Source organism: Polyodon spathula, chromosome 25 (assembly GCF_017654505.1).
Source record: "Polyodon spathula isolate WHYD16114869_AA chromosome 25, ASM1765450v1, whole genome shotgun sequence".
NCBI classification, from domain to species: domain Eukaryota; kingdom Metazoa; phylum Chordata; class Actinopteri; order Acipenseriformes; family Polyodontidae; genus Polyodon; species Polyodon spathula.
The window spans coordinates 736,621-753,665 of NC_054558.1; the positions used below are offsets into that span (position 1 = coordinate 736,621).

A 17,045-nucleotide genomic window follows, 5' to 3' on the forward strand; every position below is an offset into this window, starting at 1 on the left:
AGCAAGGCTGTGAGCTTCAACTGTAAAGCTTCTCCAGTTAATATGCTGTATCAGAGCAGACTGTGAGATTGCGCAGACGACTGTGCCCTGCTGACCTGTGTGCGTTTCCCCTCCCCTCGCAGACAGAGTATGCTCGAATGGAAGGAGGACGCTTTGTGTACAGAATCCACCGCTCTCCCATGTGTGAATACATGATCAACTTCATCCACAAGCTGAAGCACCTCCCCGAGAAGTACATGATGAACAGCGTGCTGGAGAACTTCACCATTTTACAGGTAAGCCTTTGGAAATGCTGCTCTCATTTCAACACCAGCCTGGTGCTGCTGTGACATGAATCAGACGTTAGCCTTGCTTTCTGATTCATGTGTTCCTGTTGCATGGATTCTTATTCCAGTGAAAACTCTGTGGCCTCAGCATATCTCACGCCTTCACTCCAAGTACAGCAGCTACAGCAGAGTGTAACCGTTAGCCTGTCCCCATGTTCTTCTTCATGGTATTGAACATGGATTTCTTTGTTGCAGGGGGGAAGCAGTTAATGGTTACACTCGGGGTACCAGATGTACTTGGAGAGCGTGCTTGAGTTGTACTTGGATTAAAGACATATCTGATTGGCCGAGCGAGTGTGAAAGAGGAATGAATAGATTTACACCGCTACCCAGCTGTCTGCAGTCCGAACGGCTTGCGGCAGAGAGAGATGGTTTTAATGTTGAATGAAATAGCCAAGCTGCTGTTTGGGTGGTGTTTCAGTGCGAGTGATGCTGTGCTTTCCTCTCCTCCTCCCCCAGGTCGTTACAAACAGGGACAGTCAGGAGACCCTGCTGTGTATAGCCTTCGTGTTCGAGGTGTCCACGAGCGAACACGGGGCGCAGTACCACGTCTACAGGCTCGTCAAGGACTAGGGGTCCTGCGGCGGAGCTGGCCACCACGCTGCCTAAAAAAAAAAGATTTGTAAAACCAAAACAAAAAAACTATTTTATAGCACAGTGGGTATTTTGTACTTCAGTATCAGTTTTGTAAAATAGGAAATGTATGAAGTTTAAAAAAAAAAAAGAACTATGCACTGTTTTGTATAAGGGCAAATCTTTTTTTTTTCTTTTTTTGTATTTAAACCAGTTGCATCAGTAATGTTCCTTAAAAATATTTTTTTTTCAGGGATGATGTTAATATTAGTTTCTGTGTTGAGGGAAAATAAGAAGGTACAGAGGAATAATGTGTGAGAAAAGACAAAGAGAAAAGTGACTCAAAGCTCTGGTTTATCTGCAGCAGCCGTACCTCTCCAATCAGGCAAAATGAGAAGACAGCTTTCTTTTAAAGAGTCAGGTGAAGGACCACACAGGGGCAGATACAAATCTGACTTGCTTTTCCCTTCAGTTTGAAATTGAAACTCGGTGATGTCCCATGAGGTTTACTAGAAGTAAACCTTTGCATTAGCTTTTATATTGAAGAATGCTGGTAGCCTTAATTAGGCTTTCTTTTAAAATATTGACATGGGGCGTCTCTGCCCGTCTGCCCCAGCTCTGTCTTCACCAGGGGCTCCATATGCTTTGGCTGTGGAGATCTTTCATTTCATATACATACAGATAACGCACTCCTCCTGCAAACATTTCAGTAAAAAGAAAACCAGCTGTGCTGACAGCACTGGGACGATGTGCAGATGGGTCTGTTTTAAGCATGAGAAACCCAAAAGGATTCTGGTCTTGAGCACAGGCGCACAGAGCCTGCTTGAATGGTTCTGTATCAAGTGGAAAAGACATTTGTGATGCAAACGAAGGGATATCGCTGACTAAACGGGGCTCTGCAGTGGGCTAGCCCATGTCTCGCGCCCCTTCTTCATTTCCCTAGGCTGTACTGACCTCTAGTGGAATGCCCTTGGCACTGAAAAAGAGACACAGCACACTGGTCTTTACTAATGTATTTCTGTTTTGTGTTTTGTTTTCTTTTCAAATATCTAATGTGAAGTTTCCAGTGTATGTTTGTGCCACATTGTCGACACAGTGACTGTCAGGCACCCAGGTCAGTTAGTCCTGCACCCCGTTGGTCAGTGTATTACGAAATCCTCTTTCTTTCACCGGCTTGCTTCTCTGCACAGTGTTTCAGAACGCATGTGGAACCCCCACAAAGAACACTAGAGTAGCTACATACCAGGAAGTGGGGCTCTCGAATCTAGAACTGTGACCTTTTAATCTCTAAACTCAACTTTGAGGTTTTGGATTTAATTTTGTATGATATTTTTTTTTTTTTTTTTTTAGTCTAAAACATTTAACTACAGGAGCTGTCTTTTTAAAATGGCATCATCTTCTGCTTGCTTTTTGAACATTTTGTGAAAAAAAATTCCTACCACATCTTGAAAGAGGGTACAGTGCCTTTTATAACCAGTGCAGCTGAAACGTGTTAAACAAACTGTCTTTACCCAAAGAGAACGGTTGCTTTAGGAGAGGCTGCGGAGTGAAGGGAGGGGATGTGTAACATGGGAAGTCTGGGGGACTCTGTGTATGTTTTCTGTGCCGTGATATCAGAGCTGTAAGTCCGAGCAGCACAGATCCTGTTGTGTGTCGTAGATCTGCCACGAGGGGGGTGTGAGCGCCAAAGAAGCGTCATCTGACTGTTGGGGATTTTTGGTGAGGGGGTAAATACCTGAATTATTTGGATGATTATGTTTAAATATATTCTAGTAAGGATAAAATGCTAACTTTTTTAGTTCCTTTTTTTTTTTTAACCAACATTTAGAGATTTTGAAAACTGATTGTGAACGTGGTTAAATTCTCCGAGTGCTTTTGGGTAAATGTCTGGATTGCTTTTGTGCCACTCTGTATTATTAATTCTTTTCAAACAAACACAAAAGCAGGTAGGGATAGATACTTGCTGAAACTTCATTCAGCATCACTTTTATATCTTGCATAAACACAGTTGAAGCAGGTTTGTCAAATGTGTATCTTGGTTTAAGAAAGATATTGCCAAACTGAGTTTATTGTACTGTATAGCACTTCCTACTACAGTAGCCCTGGTCACTAGGGGGTGCTGTTTTTACCTGGATACAAGCGCAGTCTCCCGGGCTGCAGCTCGACTCTGTGACGGCCCCTCTTTCCCAGCTCGCTGTGCTGTCAAGTAGCAAATAAAAACGACAGCTCAGAACTACTCCTGAGTCAACTCGCCGTTTATACCTTCCTCTCTATAAACACCATCAGCTCTGTGCTGCTCCATGACAGGAAACAATAGGGCAGGGGAGGGGTGGTCTTCGGTTTCAGCAGCTTGTAACCATAAACAAGTAAACAGAACAGCTGCGCTCACACTTGTGAATGTACTGCCTGGAGGGTCCAGTAGAGGGCGTGATGCTGGAATACACTACAAGCAGCCCCAGATGGAGGATGGCCAGTGTCTGTGAAACAGGTTTCACTGATCCCCAGCGATGCCTGGCTGGTTTTCTCTAAGCTTTTCAAACAGGCATGCCCCTGAGCAAGGTGTGTGTGTGTGTGTGTGAGTGTGTGAGTGAGGTGGTAGTGAGCGATGTTTAGAATGTGTATTGTTACACTGACGGAGGGGAGGGGGGGGGGTTATGTGGTGGTGCAGTCTGTCCTTGGTTCCTACTAATGTGTTGCATTCTTGTATACTATGTTGCCTGGAGCGTGAGGGGTTGGATCATATAATCAGTGTATTGTGTATAACCTTCCAATAAAAAAAGCATGGTGCCTACAGAACCGTTGTTGTTCTCGGACACAGTAAATATATCTGTTGATCGGGTCTCTCTCTTTTTCCCAGTTCACTTAGGGTGTGAGTTGCTGCCACACTTTCAACACTTTGTATCAGAAGTCGTGTAACCTGGAGGAAATCCCACCTGCTGTCTGACATGGGGCGCCTGCAGCGTGCTCTTCAAAGAGTGACTGCCACCGGGCTCCAGCAGCACGTGTGATGCTGCTAGATGTGCATGCACGGGATTCTTAGTGGACAGCGAGGGGCTGAACAGACAACAGCACACACATCAGCAGACTGCAGGGGCGGGGTGCTAGTCATGCAGATTCTTGCAGATCTGCGCAGACCTCGCTAAGCGTGATTGTTGCCCATCATATATCCAACTGACAAATCTTTTCTGTAATGGGTGCAAGCAACTGGAAAGCCTAGGCTCTTTGTTTGAAACAGACTCCTAGACTAGAGCCTGTCCAGCAGAGAATCAACCAAACCAACCGGGACACCATCCACCCCAGCTGCAGCCTGGGTCACCTCACCAAATCAACAGACAGGAACAGTGCGGGGGTGGGACTGAGCCTGGCTGCTGTCCTGTGTTTTAGATTTCTCCTTGAAACCCTGCCTGTACCCCACTCCCCCTTTTATCAGAACTCTATCATTGCCTACAGGTCTAAACTCTCTGATGGGAACGTGCAATTGATTGTCTCTCTGTTGGGCGCTCCCTGTCCCTGAACGCTGTGCAGCAGAGCCTGCCTTATCGGATCCGGTTGGATAGGATACCCTCTATTAACCGATGGGCCTCTGGCACGCATGCGCTTTTTACACACTACCGCCTGGACGGTCCTGCTGGAAACGGAGCCTCGAGCATTGTGTTACGGGTCTAGCACAGTTAATCCGTGTCTAGCCGGGCGGGGCGGGTTGTCCGGTTGTTTTCGAAGCAGCCTCGAGGGATAGAGACGGTGTTGCCCCCACGTGTAAAAATAGTTTTATTTTAGTGTGGATGTGTGGCCAGGGACCATGAATCTCACGTAAAAGACGTGTCCGGCGTGACAAGGGGCACCAGAGCGTTAAAATTACTAAAGACTACATCACCCAACATGCTTTGCGACGCGCTTGCGGTCTTTTTTTATTGCGTTATAAGCAATCTCGCAGTTGATGGGTGCTGGTCGAAGAGGCGGTGCGGTGCTGGTAATGCCGAGCGCTCTGGTTTGGGTTCACTTCTACACTTCACAGACTGCAGGATAGATGGCATGGTTCGGTTTCTAGTGTGGAGGCCAGTTTACAGATGACCAAGGGGATTTAATTAAACTGGCCACGGAGACTCGCCACCCGACAGCGGACTAACCAGCGGTGCAGCGCCAGATTCGGTGAACAAAAAAAAAGGTACCGTTTACAGCAAAAGTTGATAATGAAAATAAAATTTAAAAAAAAGCGTAATTGTATTCATAATGTATATAATGGGTTCGGTTTATAATAATAAGGCTGGACTGGGAAGTATGTTGCTTCGCTGTCACGGCTCGGGTATTAGAATTTGTAATTCAATCCGCATTTTAAATGCATGTTGGTAAGTTATGCAAGGCTGGAGTAGCGGTGCATGCTGAATTATTATACCGGCCGCGTCGTGTGCTACGGGATGTTCTCATAAAGACCGCGCTATCTGCAGCAGGGTATCAAGTGGCTCCCCTGGGAAAGGGACACATCGCCGATCTAGCGCTGCGGTCGTGGTGTCCGCTTGTCCCGGGGAGTTTGCAGTCCCAGCTCACCGGACGCATATTCCGTGCACTCATCTGAGACGTCACAGCAAGCCGTGCCAGCTTCACTCTGGGAAGCGTGACTTGCACTAATGAAAATGCAGTACTTTCAAATAGCATTTACAGCAAAAAACTAAAACATAAACCTCAAAACCTCCAAAAAAACACCAACAACAACAACTCAATAACACAAAACCTTATACCTCAGACCACCTAAAACCTAACCTAAAAAAAGGGTGTACACCTAGAACACAGCGGCGGGGGGACCGAAAAGGGGAAACACCTAACGAGGGGGGAGGGGCGGGGGAGCCGTGGCACCACAACCAAAAAGCCAACCTCCAAAAGAAAACCTCCCACAAAACGTACAAAAACACACAACCTCAAAAACAACGACGTGACCTAAACCTTGGAGTTTGTTTCCTTCCCCCCCCCCCCCCCCCCCTCACCTTTGGGAGTTAAAACTTTCCCCCCGGGGTGGGGGTTCTTTTTAGGATTGTAAGGGGTTTTTAAAAAATTTCCACGGAGTTCCCGTTTTTTTAAAAACAGTGAATTCCCCCCCCTTGTTTCGGGGGTTCAATGAACTTTTATATGGAAAAAAAACCTAAAGGGTTCCCCCGTGATAACAACCTAAAAACCTAAACCTAAAAACCTAAAAAAAAAAGACAGTAACAAAACCACCACCTCAAAACTAAACAAACCTGGACAAAAACAATACAAAACACAAACCACCAACACCAGAACCTCAATAACCTAAAAACAACACGAAAGACAAGAAAATCAACAAACGACAAAAAACCTCAATAAACCTAGACCTCAAACCTCAAACCAGAAAAACAAAACAAACCTCAAAACAAACCAACCTCAGACCTCAACCTCAAAAAACAAACCAGACGAAAGAAAAAAAAACCTTCCAACAACGCAAAGAAACCCAACCTCTAAGTGGTCACCAGGAACAAAAACAACCAACACCTCACTCAAAACAACCAACCTACCTCCCTACAAACCTCGAACAAACCTACCCAAGGAAACCAACACCTTACAACCTAAAGCCTAAACCTAAAAAACCTTCAAAAAAAAAATTAAACCAAACCTTAAAAAAGACCAAAAAAAAAAGTACCAAAACAAAAAACAAGTTTGGCAAAAAACCGAATTTTACGGAAAAAACCCCCTGCAAAACTTTTTTTTTTTTGTTGTTTTTGTTGTTTTTTGGACCCAAACACCACCTGTGCAAACAAAAAAACAAAACCAAAACAAAACAAAAAAAAAACAAAAAAAAACCCGGGGTTTTTTCCCCCCCCCCCCCACCCCCCCCTTTGCCCCTAAAAAAAAAAAGGGGGTTTTTTTGGGAAAAAGAACCCCCCCCAAAAACCTTTTTTTAAAAAAAAAAAAAAAAAAAAAAAAAATAAAAAACCGCCCAAAACCCCCGAATTTTTTTTGTTGGTTTTTTTTTTTTTTTTGTTTCCCCCCAGGCCCCCGTTTTTTTGTTTGTGTTTTGTGAAAAAAAAAAACGAAAAAACCTACCTGGGGGGGGAAAAGTGTTGTTTAAAAATGACCCCCCCCCTGTTTTTCGGGGGGGGGGGGGGAGGGGGAAGGGGGAAATTCACACCCAAACCAACACAACATATAAAACAACCTCCCACAAAAAAACAAAGAACCCTCACAAAACCTCAAAACACACCCAACCTCAAAAACACAACCTCAACAAAAAAAATCAACAAACCTAACACAAAAAAACCTCAACAAAACCAACTCACCTTACAAAAAAACCTACTCAAAACAACGAAAAAACGCAGACACCTCAAATTTGGTTGGTTGTTTTGGTTTTTGTTGGACCCTGAACAAAACAAAACCTCAAATACAAAACAAAAAACCACACAAAACCGTTAACAACAACCTCAATAAAACTCACCCACCTAACCTAAGCCTTACCGAACCTAGCACACAAAAACCTACCTAAACCTCACAACCTCAGCCAAAAAACCATAACAACCCTCAAACACTACAAAAGAAAACCAACAACCTGATACCAAAAAAAAACCTCCAATAAATACAAACCAAACACACCAAAAACAAAAAAACTCAAAAAAAAACAAGAAACAACACCTCAAAACCAAAAACCTCAACACAACAACGACAACCTCCAAAAAAAACCAACCTCAATAACAAAAGACACCTAAACCAAAGAAAAAAAATCCAACAAACAAACAACAAAAAAACCTGCCAAATACCGAGAAAGACCACCACCTCCCACAAAAACCTCAAAAAAACCTCAAACCTAACCTCACAACCAACCACAACCTAACAACCTCAAATGTAAAACAAACAAAAACAAAAAGAAAACCTCCAAAAAAAAGAACCTCGAAAAAAGACCTAAAAAACCTCAAACAATAAACACTTCCAAAAGAAAGAAAACCCAGCAACCCCATAACAAAATTAAACCTACCTCCCAACACTAAACACAAAACAACGAAAAACACCCTACACAACAAACCGACAAGAACCTCAAAACAAACCATACAAAAAAATGTAAAACGAAACATAACTACCAACAAGACCTAAACAACCTATAAGACAAAAAACCAAATTTACCCTGACACACCCCAAAAAAAAAACAGCAAATTAAAAAAACCAACCTAACCACCAAACCTCCACCAAGAAAAAAAAACCTTAACCACACAAAACCACCTAACGCGACGAGATGGAACCACAAACAACCTCACAAAACCCTCACCTCAAAACCTCAAAACTACAACCTACAAACCTCATAGAAAACCTACAAAAACCTAACTCAAACCTATACCAACCTCAAAAAAAGAAACCTAATTGGAGTTAATTTGAAGTTGGAAATCCCTTTGGATGAAGCGGCAGTGCGCTGTGATAGCGAGAAGTGCAGGTGGAAGTGTTCCAGGAGTTTTGATTTGCGCCTGGTCGGTGCTCTGCAGGTCCTGTTGGATTTTCAACATGCTGGTTAGCCTAGGAGAGTTTAGGGCAGTGCAAGAGAAACGATTCGTGCTGTAACTGAGAGCGGCCTGGTTCTGTACCAGATGTGTTTCCAGCTGCGCGACCACGTAACTTGGCAGTTGGAGAGATGAAAGGGGCACTGTCTCAATTAAACACATCCTTCATTTCACTTCAGCAGGGAGAACTGCGTGGAGCTGAAGGCGTTAACACTCCACTGTAGCCATGGCAACCACCCCTGCTGTAAAACTGCGAGTGTTCTCACTCAACTGCTGGTAAGTCCGGAGGTCTCCTGCAGGCTGTATCAGGTTTATGGCTTTGTGTGAGAATTGGTGAGAGTTGTTCTTTGCACCTTGGGTGATACTGTAAATATATATGTACATATCTGGACCTAAAATATTGCCTTGGTATTTGCTGAATGTGTATGAATGCATTCCAGAGTACATGACAAAACGATATATGATACAAGCTTGGAAAAACAAACATGGGCAAGTCTCCATTGACATTGTGGCAACACCAGCCAGTCAGCAAGCAGACTGGCTGATTCAGTGGCTGCTCAACTCGGAGCAGAAGCATCACCTAACTGACCGGCACCTTCATCAAGTCAGGGAGAGACCGAAGCACGCGTCCTGTAGTTTGTTAATGAGACACACAGCAGAGGGCTCACTCTCGCCTCCTCGCACGCTTCGTGTGCCCTGTTATCCTGGATCCACCGTCACAAAGGCTCCCATTGATGCACAGCACAACACAGCCAACCTCGAAATGACTGATTCTGTGGAAGTCCCAGCCAATGAAGGAGGTGCACTGTATAACTGTCTGTGATCTTTACCCAATCAGAAGGCTGTGTTCTCCCTGTATGTTTCATAGGGGCATCGTGGGAGTCCAGCAGCGACAGCCTCATTATTACTACCAGTGCAAAGTAACACGCTGCTCATTCTACCCCTAAAGCCTGTGTGTGGCAACACCTAGTGCTCACTGAGTCAGTAATAACAGAGCCCCACTGCGCAGTTTACTGGGAGTTCAGTTAAAACTCAGGCTTTTGGGTTTTGAAAAGCTGACTCGGGAACAAAAGGGAACTGCAAGGCATTGCGGTTTGCCCTTTCCACACAGCCAGCCTGTCACACTTTGCAGAAGTGCACCGCTCAGCACTAGCGCAGAGTCAGGAGACGGATGCGATTTCATTTCCTCTCAGTCAGCTGATTGAAGCTTTCTGCTGCATCTTCTCTCCCTCTCTCTCGTCTCCTCTGTTTTGTTAGTGTTAATTAGGCGATTGTGATCCCAGAGCCCTTCCATGAAAGCCACTCCTGGCAGCCAGAGCGCGCCCCTCATTCCCGGCCCCTCTAACTGAGAGAGCTGCTCAAGGGCTCTCTTTGTGGGTCGTCTTGGCTGTGTAACTTTTCTTTCAGCTTCACGCCTGGCTGTGATCCCACTGCTCTCTGTTCCAGGGGGATCCGCTACCTCAGCCAGCACTGCTCCCAGCGCTATGAGATGATTGGTCAGTTATTGAAGGAGGAGGGGCACGACCTTGCGCTTCTGCAGGAGGTGGGGCTGTGAGAATGTAGTCCTGTCACATGTCTGATCTCCTGCCTTCAATGAGTTCTGTGCTTTGTCTTGCCTTTACTGTACAGAAATGAGAAGCCACTTAATAGCTAACAAAATAATTCAGTACAACTTCTATAACACGTATTGCATTCACTGTGTAGAGCTCACATATTCTATATGAGGCACATATTAAAATGTGCATTTGATTTTTAATAGTATTTCTTTTCATTGCATGTATAAACAGTAACATTGGCAAATCTGTCTATCTCTGTATTTCTGTCTTCTGTCTATCCATCTATCTCTCCTCTCTATCTGTCTAATCTCTCTATCTCTGTATCTATGTGTCCTCTCTATCTCTCTCTCTGTCTATCTCCTCGCAGTGTTTTCTATGCTTCCCATTAAAGGCCCTCGGCACTGGAAAGCCCATCTTGTTTTCTTGAAATACAGTAACACAGGGTTTGGGTTCTCAGGTGAACGCCTCTCCCGTTTCTGTGTTTTGTTTGTTCTCAGGTGTGGAGTGAAAAGGATTATTTGTTCCTGAAGAAGACGCTCGCACACAGCCACCCTTACACTCACTACTTCAAAAGGTAATGCGTCACAAGGCAGGCGCTTCAGCCATTTGCTGTGATCAAAGTGGAAGAGTAATGGGAAGGTGAACGCGAGGGGGGCGCCGGCATATTTAATAGTGAAGACGTAATGTGAAGTCATTATGCCTTTGTCTTAATAAAGGGCAAAAGGAAGTGAAACCTAGCCAGTGGAGAAGGGCGTCAAACCTCTTAAGATATTCCACTAGGTGGCAGTAGACACACACACACACTTTTACATGTAAATGTCAATCCACAGTCAAACTATGTTTTGTAGGATCTGACAAAGATATTCAGCGTCAGGAAAAAAAAAAGTTGTGTATAATCTCTTGCTGTAACAGGACCAGATTCCTCAAGGAAGATGTCTGGCGGAGCTGTGCGTGCTTCAGTAAGGAAGATGTTACTCTCCACCCCTCTGAAGTATTATTGTTTCCTCAGCTGCTTGTGTTCTGCACATTATGTAGGTGGCACAATACAATGCTGTGAATCAACCCTGCGGAATGTAATTGTGCGCTTCTCCACCAGGTGGCACTGTCTGTGTGTTAAACCCAGTTACTGCTCAGAGCTGCGTTGGGAACCCCGAGCTGGCTCTCCCTGTGGGTGCTGCTGCTCCTGTCGAAGGTGTAACGCGTTCTTTCTGTCTGTTTGTTTTCAGTGGGGTGATCGGAAGTGGCCTGGCTGTGTTTTCCAAAAATAAAATCCTCGACACGTTCCTCTACCGCTATTCTATCAATGGATACCCGTACATGGTGAGTGCTGCTGTGACACGGCGTCTCGTCACTTGAAGGGGACGCGCATTTCAAACTGTGGCACGCTTGCACCCCTAGCTGCCTTCCTTTAGAGCAGGGTTAAACGGGGAGCAGATTTAAAGATTCACTGCGATCAGAGTTATTAAGAGAGACGAGGACAGCACAGTGCTGCTAATGTGCAGAGTTATCAGAGTTATTGAGAGACGAGGACAGCACAGTGCTGCTAATGTGCATTATCAGAGTTATTAAGAGAGACGAGGACAGCATAGTGCTGCTAATGTGCATTATCAGAGTTATTAACAGAGACGAGGACAGCGCAGTGCTGCTAATGTGCGTTGTCAGAGTTATTAAGAGAGACGAGGACAGCACAGTGCTGCTAATGTGCGTTATCAGAGTTATTAACAGAGACGAGGACAGCACAGTGCTGCTAATGTGCGTTGTCAGAGTTATTAAGAGAGACGAGGACAGCACAGTGCTGCTAATGTGCGTTATCAGAGTTATTAACAGAGACGAGGACAGCATAGCAGAGTGGAGATGAAGGCGCTTCAGTGTCAAATCAGAAGGAGATTGTACCGCGAGTCAAATGTTCTTGGGTTACAGATTCAAAAACTCTGTGCTTTAATCCAAACTGTTTGAACTACAGTCTTTTCAGGTCAAATTGCCCATTTTTAAAACCTCAAACTTATATTTTTTGTACATAAAGGCTGGTTTAAGCGGCTGCATTAAGAGCTGTACAAGATTCCTTCGAGTTGCTTAGCAGTGTGTGTGTGTGTGTGTGTGTTATAAACACATGCGTGAGTCATGTGCAAGAGCTTATTCTCGTTTCGTGAGTTGTGTTGTGTTTCCCAGGCTCACCATGGCGACTGGTTTGGAGGAAAGGCTGTGGGAATGGTCATCGTGGATATCTGTGGCCTCGCGGTCCATGCGTACGTCACCCATGTGAGTGAAGCGTTTGGGACTGAGGGCTTTCATAAGAGCAGTTGGGCTGGGAGGGATTTCACCTTCTCTATATAGAAAAGAACTATCCCCAGACATTACAACTACTGCCAGTAAAACCTGTCCAATCCAGCTTTGCTCAGGACCACAGAATTGTGCTGGATTGCAGAGCTACTGTTAAAAGCCTCAAGTGTGTTAGTGTGCATACACAGAATAATAACCTCAACGACACCTTATCACAAGCCTCTTCAACCCATTCCCTTTGCATTGCACCATTCCTATAGAAACACGTTCCCTCGCTCTCGCTGCGCCTGCGTGGGGATTCGGCACCGTTCCTGTAGAAACACGTTCCCTCGCTCTCGCCGCGCCTGCGTGGGGATTCGGCACCGTTCCTGTAGAAACACGTTCCCTCGCTCTCGCCGCGCCTGCGTGGGGATTCGGCACCGTTCCTGTAGAAACACGTTCCCTCGCTCTCGCTGCGCCTGCGTGGGGATTCGGCACCGTTCCTGTAGAAACACGTTCCCTCGCTCTCGCCGCGCCTGCGTGGGGATTCGGCACCGTTCCTGTAGAAACACGTTCCCTCGCTCTCGCTGCGCCTGCGTGGGGATTCGGCACCGTTCCTGTAGAAACACGTTCCCTCGCTCTCGCTGCGCCTGCGTGGGGATTCGGCACCGTTCCTGTAGAAACACGTTCTCGCTCTCGCTCTCGCTGCGCCTGCGTGGGGATTCGGCACCGTTCCTGTAGAAACACGTTCCCTCGCTCTCGCTGCGCCTGCGTGGGGATTCGGCACCGTTCCTGTAGAAACACGTTCCCTCGCTCTCGCTGCGCCTGGGTGGGGATTCGGCAGCGTTCCTGTAGAAAGAGGTGTGTCTCAAACACAGAACTGCTGCTTCTCTTCTAGCTGCATGCGGAGTACTGCAGGGAGAAGGATTCCTATCTCCCACACAGAGTGGTGCAGGCCTGGGAGCTGCAGCACTTTGTTCGGTAAGGACAGCCTGTCTCTGAGCATGGCTGTGTGTTTGAAACCTATCCAATGCAATGCATTTTGTATTTTGCCCCGCTATACTGTGTGGCTGCCTGTGTAGTGCTGGCTGTGGAACGAGAGTTCCTCTCTGTCTGCAGGCACACCTCCGGCTGTGCAGACCTGGTGATCCTGGGAGGAGATCTGAACATGCATCCTCGAGACCTCGGGAACCGGCTCCTGCTCTCATACACGGGGCTTCGGGATTCCTACGCTGAGGCAGAGAAGTTTGAGGTGAGCGCTGCAAACATCCGAGGACTAGGTTTCCTGCTCACGGTCCGGTCTTCATCGATCCGCTTCATACAGAGTCGCTGTGCTGCTTCTGTCTTGCACAGGGTTGTGAGGACGGCATCACTCTCATCGCAGAGAACCCTTTCATCAATAAGAAAGAGCTGGAGCCCTTCGAGAATGGAATACGAATCGACTACATTCTCTTCAAGGTGGGTTTCATACCCAGCGCTGCTGGAGTGTCCGCGGTCGCTGTGCTGCGATGCACTGGCTAGTTGTACTACTTGTGTGCTTCTGCTGCCAGGAAGTGTGTACATGCTTGTGTGCTTCTGAATGCCAGGCAGGCTCTTGGAATATGTGCTCCACATGCAATTATTACAGGCTGCTCCAGTGCGTAGGACTCTGTCTCTGTCTCTGTGCAGAGAGCAGGCTGCTCCAGTGCGTAGGACTCTGTCTCTGTCTCTGTGCAGAGAGCAGGCTGCTCCAGTGCGTAGGACTCTGTCTCTGTCTCTGTGCAGAGAGCAGGCTGCTCCAGTGCGTAGGACTCTGTCTCTGTCTCTGTGCAGAGAGCAGGCTGCTCCAGTGTGTAGGACTCTGTCTCTGTCTCTTTGCAGAGAGCAGGCTGCTCCAGTGTGTAGGACTCTGTCTCTGTGCAGAGAGCAGGCTGCTCCAGTGTGTAGGACTCTGTCTCTGTCTCTTTGCAGAGAGCAGGCTGCTCCAGTGCGTAGGACTCTGTCTCTGTCTCTGTGCAGAGAGCAGGCTGCTGCAGTGTGTAGGACTCTGTCTCTGTCTCTGTGCAGAGAGCAGGCTGCTCCAGTGTGTAGGACTCTGTCTCTGTGTGTAGGACTCTGTCTCTGTGCAGAGAGCAGGCTGCTGCAGTGTGTAGGACTCTGTCTCTGTCTCTTTGCAGAGAGCAGGCTGCTGCAGTGTGTAGGACTCTGTCTCTGTGCTCATGTTGTTTTCTATCTTGTATGTCCCAGCAGGGCTTGTCGAGGGTCTCTGTGAAGTGTGAGTCTCTCTCCACCACCACGGGCTCTGTGCCGGGGAAACCCTTCCCATACTCGGACCACGAGGCCCTGAGCGCCGTGCTGCTGCTGCAGAGTGAGGAGGGGGGCGGGCCCCGGCCCCAGCGCTGCTCTGCAGGTACCGCTTCCATTCCGCTCGCTTCAGACGGGGTGCAGTCTGTGTGTGTTTAAAGAATTGCATTACTTCACAACAACATTGGAATTTGTCATCTAGAATGATATTCATGGATTGAAAGACCAAATCAGAGCTGGGTAGTTTTCTGTTATATCTTGCAAATAGATCAGATCAGCTCTGAAGACACAGGGCTCTGTAAACACACGCTGTGCTTGTCAGTGCAGCCCCCTGTCACGCCTCTTCTCTCCCCGCTCTCAGAGCCAGATCCTGGGCTGGTGGATATTGTGAATGAGGCTCGCACGGAGGTGAAGGTGGGTCTGCACCACGCTGAGAGGATGCGCGGCACCGTGGCCCGCATGGGGATGATGGGGCTGGCCCTGCTGCTGGTGGAGCTGGCTATCGCGCTGGTGCCCTGGCTGGCACACAGCACGGAGCACGCCTTCCCCCGCGCCTCCTTCTACCTGCTGGGGGCGCTGTCCTTCGCCACCCTGCTGCTCACAGCCCTGCTGTACATCTTCTACTCCACGCAGGTGAAGACTCTGCAGGGGGCCGAGGACCAGATGAGGCTGGCTGTCACAGGGCTGCAGGAGAGGCTGCAGAAACGCTCGCAGACACAGCCAGTGGAGCAGGGCAGAGCGCAGGGAGAACCGGCAAGCACCTCGGCAAACTCGCCTTGATTTTCAGCATTGCAAAGATGCAACTTAAAGCTTTAGTGCCCCCCAACTGTTTAAAAAAAAAAAAAAAAAAATTGAAATCAATTCTGCTTGCCTTATGAAGTGCGCTGAAGACTGAGTTCTGGAAGAAGGTGGCAGGAGGATCCTAGGATATTGAACATGACTGTGGGACACTGCAGCTTTGAATTCCTGTTTTTTGTGATTCCCTTCCTGGGAGGGGGAGGGCCCAGTCGTTTTATCCCTAACCCTGCTCCATGGGGTTTCCTGTGCTAAGGTACATTTTGGGCAGAAGGTTAACCTGTGATTGGATTAGTAATCCACTTGCCTAGACTTGACAAAACCTTGCATAAGAAGGTTTTGCCCACATACTGTGAATGCAGGTCGCGCTGATGTTTTGTTATTCCCTTTAGAACTAAACGCAGTTGAACACACTCCCTTTCACTGAGGTCTTTCAGTCACTGCTTATTTTAAATTCTCTTCTTGGGGACCATTTTCAATTCCACTGCGTTGTTCTGGATTAGTCTTCTTTGGAAAAGGACATGTTTCAGATATTTGCAGTGGCTGTTGTCATGTTTTTATCTACATGAGATAAATGTAGTCCACATTCCTTGCATAGCTAAAGCAGGCAAACGATCCTGTGCGCAAGAACGACACTAAAACTGTGCTCTCTTCTGCAGCACAACTGTCTTCCACTGAACGTTCATATAATGTCTTCTGAAATGGTGAGCTTTACTTGCACAGAAAACACAACCACTGCATACTCTACACAGGAGTGTGTAACCTGACCTGCACCGCCCACGCCAATCCCTGCATTTCAGAGCTTTTGAGAGCAGGTTTCTGCCTGCATTACAAATACAAAGGACGTGAATGGAATAGATTGGACTGCGTTGGTTGACAGTTTGCTGTAAATCTTTTCCAGGTTACCGTGAGGTTTCTTGTGCTTTTTTTTTTTTACAAAACTCTGATGTTTAAAACATTCTTTTAAAAGTTCACCCGTCGCTTTTGCATATTTAAATGTGAAACGACTGGATTGTGCTGTTTTTTTTTTTTTTTTGCCTTTCATTTGAATGCTGTGATAGAAACACTTGTGACTGATTCACAACTAAATGAATAATAATAAAGCACATTTTAAAATGAGCACAGTCATTTTGTTAAAGCCTGGATCTAAATGCCCGATGCTGGTGGATCTTTCTCGCAAGCCCTTTGCGAGCCCCTGCTGTGTGTCAGTGATAACCACAGTGCAGTTCAGTCACTGGAATGGGATGATCGCTCTCCCCAGACGCTCTGCACACTTTAAATGCTTGGCTGTAAACATTATGCTTGCTCAGCGGTGGTGACGATCTGTTTGGTTTTACCAGTTACGCAGCCCGCTGGCCCTTGCATTACTGTTCATTAAACCTGCTCTTAGTGACCCTCTCCTGCCCACAGTGCGTCATGATCAGTTGAAATAGAGCCTCAAACCAGATTCCTGTGCAGCCCGAGGCCTGTGGCTTCATTCCTTTGCAGGAGCAGATGTCTCCTGGCACTCGCACCTGCCCCTCTAGAGTAAATATAAAGCAACACGAGGAGAGGAAAGGGAGCCTTCAGCGCAGAACAAATAGAGGAGATTACGAAGAGGCTGTGAAGAGCCTGCACTGCTGTGTAGAAGCAGTCCACAGCACAGGGCTCTGTAAAGGGCGGGCAGTGGAAGCTGTTTCCTCTTGAGCTGGAACTGCCAGCCTCTCTGCTCACTCTTGTTTTTTCTATGGGGGTCGGGTCCCTTGCAGGCCAGCCTGTGCTCT

General features: G+C 46.9%; 2 protein-coding genes across 24 annotated transcripts in view; both read left to right on the forward strand.

Annotated features, from left to right (window-relative positions):
* The window catches only part of LOC121300166 (transcriptional enhancer factor TEF-5), a 43,313-nt gene extending 39,588 nt beyond the window's left edge, over positions 1–3,725 (forward strand). For all 21 annotated transcript variants that reach the window (XM_041228639.1, XM_041228643.1, XM_041228629.1 and 18 more), the window contains 2 exons: positions 123–275; positions 786–3,725. In XM_041228639.1, the coding sequence (XP_041084573.1) occupies positions 123–275; positions 786–899 (267 nt within the window). In that variant the 3' untranslated portion in view covers positions 900–3,725. The remainder of the gene's footprint in view (positions 1–122; positions 276–785) is intronic.
* Positions 3,726–3,814: 89 nt separating this feature from the next.
* LOC121300164 (sphingomyelin phosphodiesterase 2-like) lies at positions 3,815–16,401 on the forward strand. Of its 3 annotated transcripts, none has more exons than XM_041228622.1 (11): positions 3,815–5,064; positions 8,569–8,665; positions 9,836–9,932; positions 10,443–10,519; positions 11,172–11,265; positions 12,115–12,204; positions 13,103–13,185; positions 13,324–13,456; positions 13,558–13,662; positions 14,431–14,593; positions 14,849–16,401. In XM_041228622.1, the coding sequence occupies exons 2-11, from the start codon at positions 8,616–8,618 to the stop codon at positions 15,265–15,267; spliced, it is 1,311 nt and encodes a 436-aa protein (XP_041084556.1). In that variant the 5' UTR covers positions 3,815–5,064; positions 8,569–8,615; the 3' UTR covers positions 15,268–16,401. The 3 variants fall into 3 exon arrangements, with proteins under 3 accessions (XP_041084556.1, XP_041084557.1, XP_041084558.1); XM_041228623.1 differs by having other exon boundaries at positions 14,434–14,593; XM_041228624.1 differs by lacking the exons at positions 9,836–9,932; positions 10,443–10,519.
* Positions 16,402–17,045: the final 644 nt, after the last annotated feature.

Bases quoted from the DNA above. Each gene is read 5' to 3' on its own strand.
- LOC121300164 (XM_041228622.1), top strand. From the start codon at position 8,616: ATGGCAACCACCCCTGCTGTAAAACTGCGAGTGTTCTCACTCAACTGC. The intron at 12,205-13,102 runs GTGAGTGAAGCG...CTTCTCTTCTAG, and splicing joins TCCATGCGTACGTCACCCAT to CTGCATGCGGAGTACTGCAG. The intron at 13,186-13,323 runs GTAAGGACAGCC...CTCTGTCTGCAG, and splicing joins GAGCTGCAGCACTTTGTTCG to GCACACCTCCGGCTGTGCAG.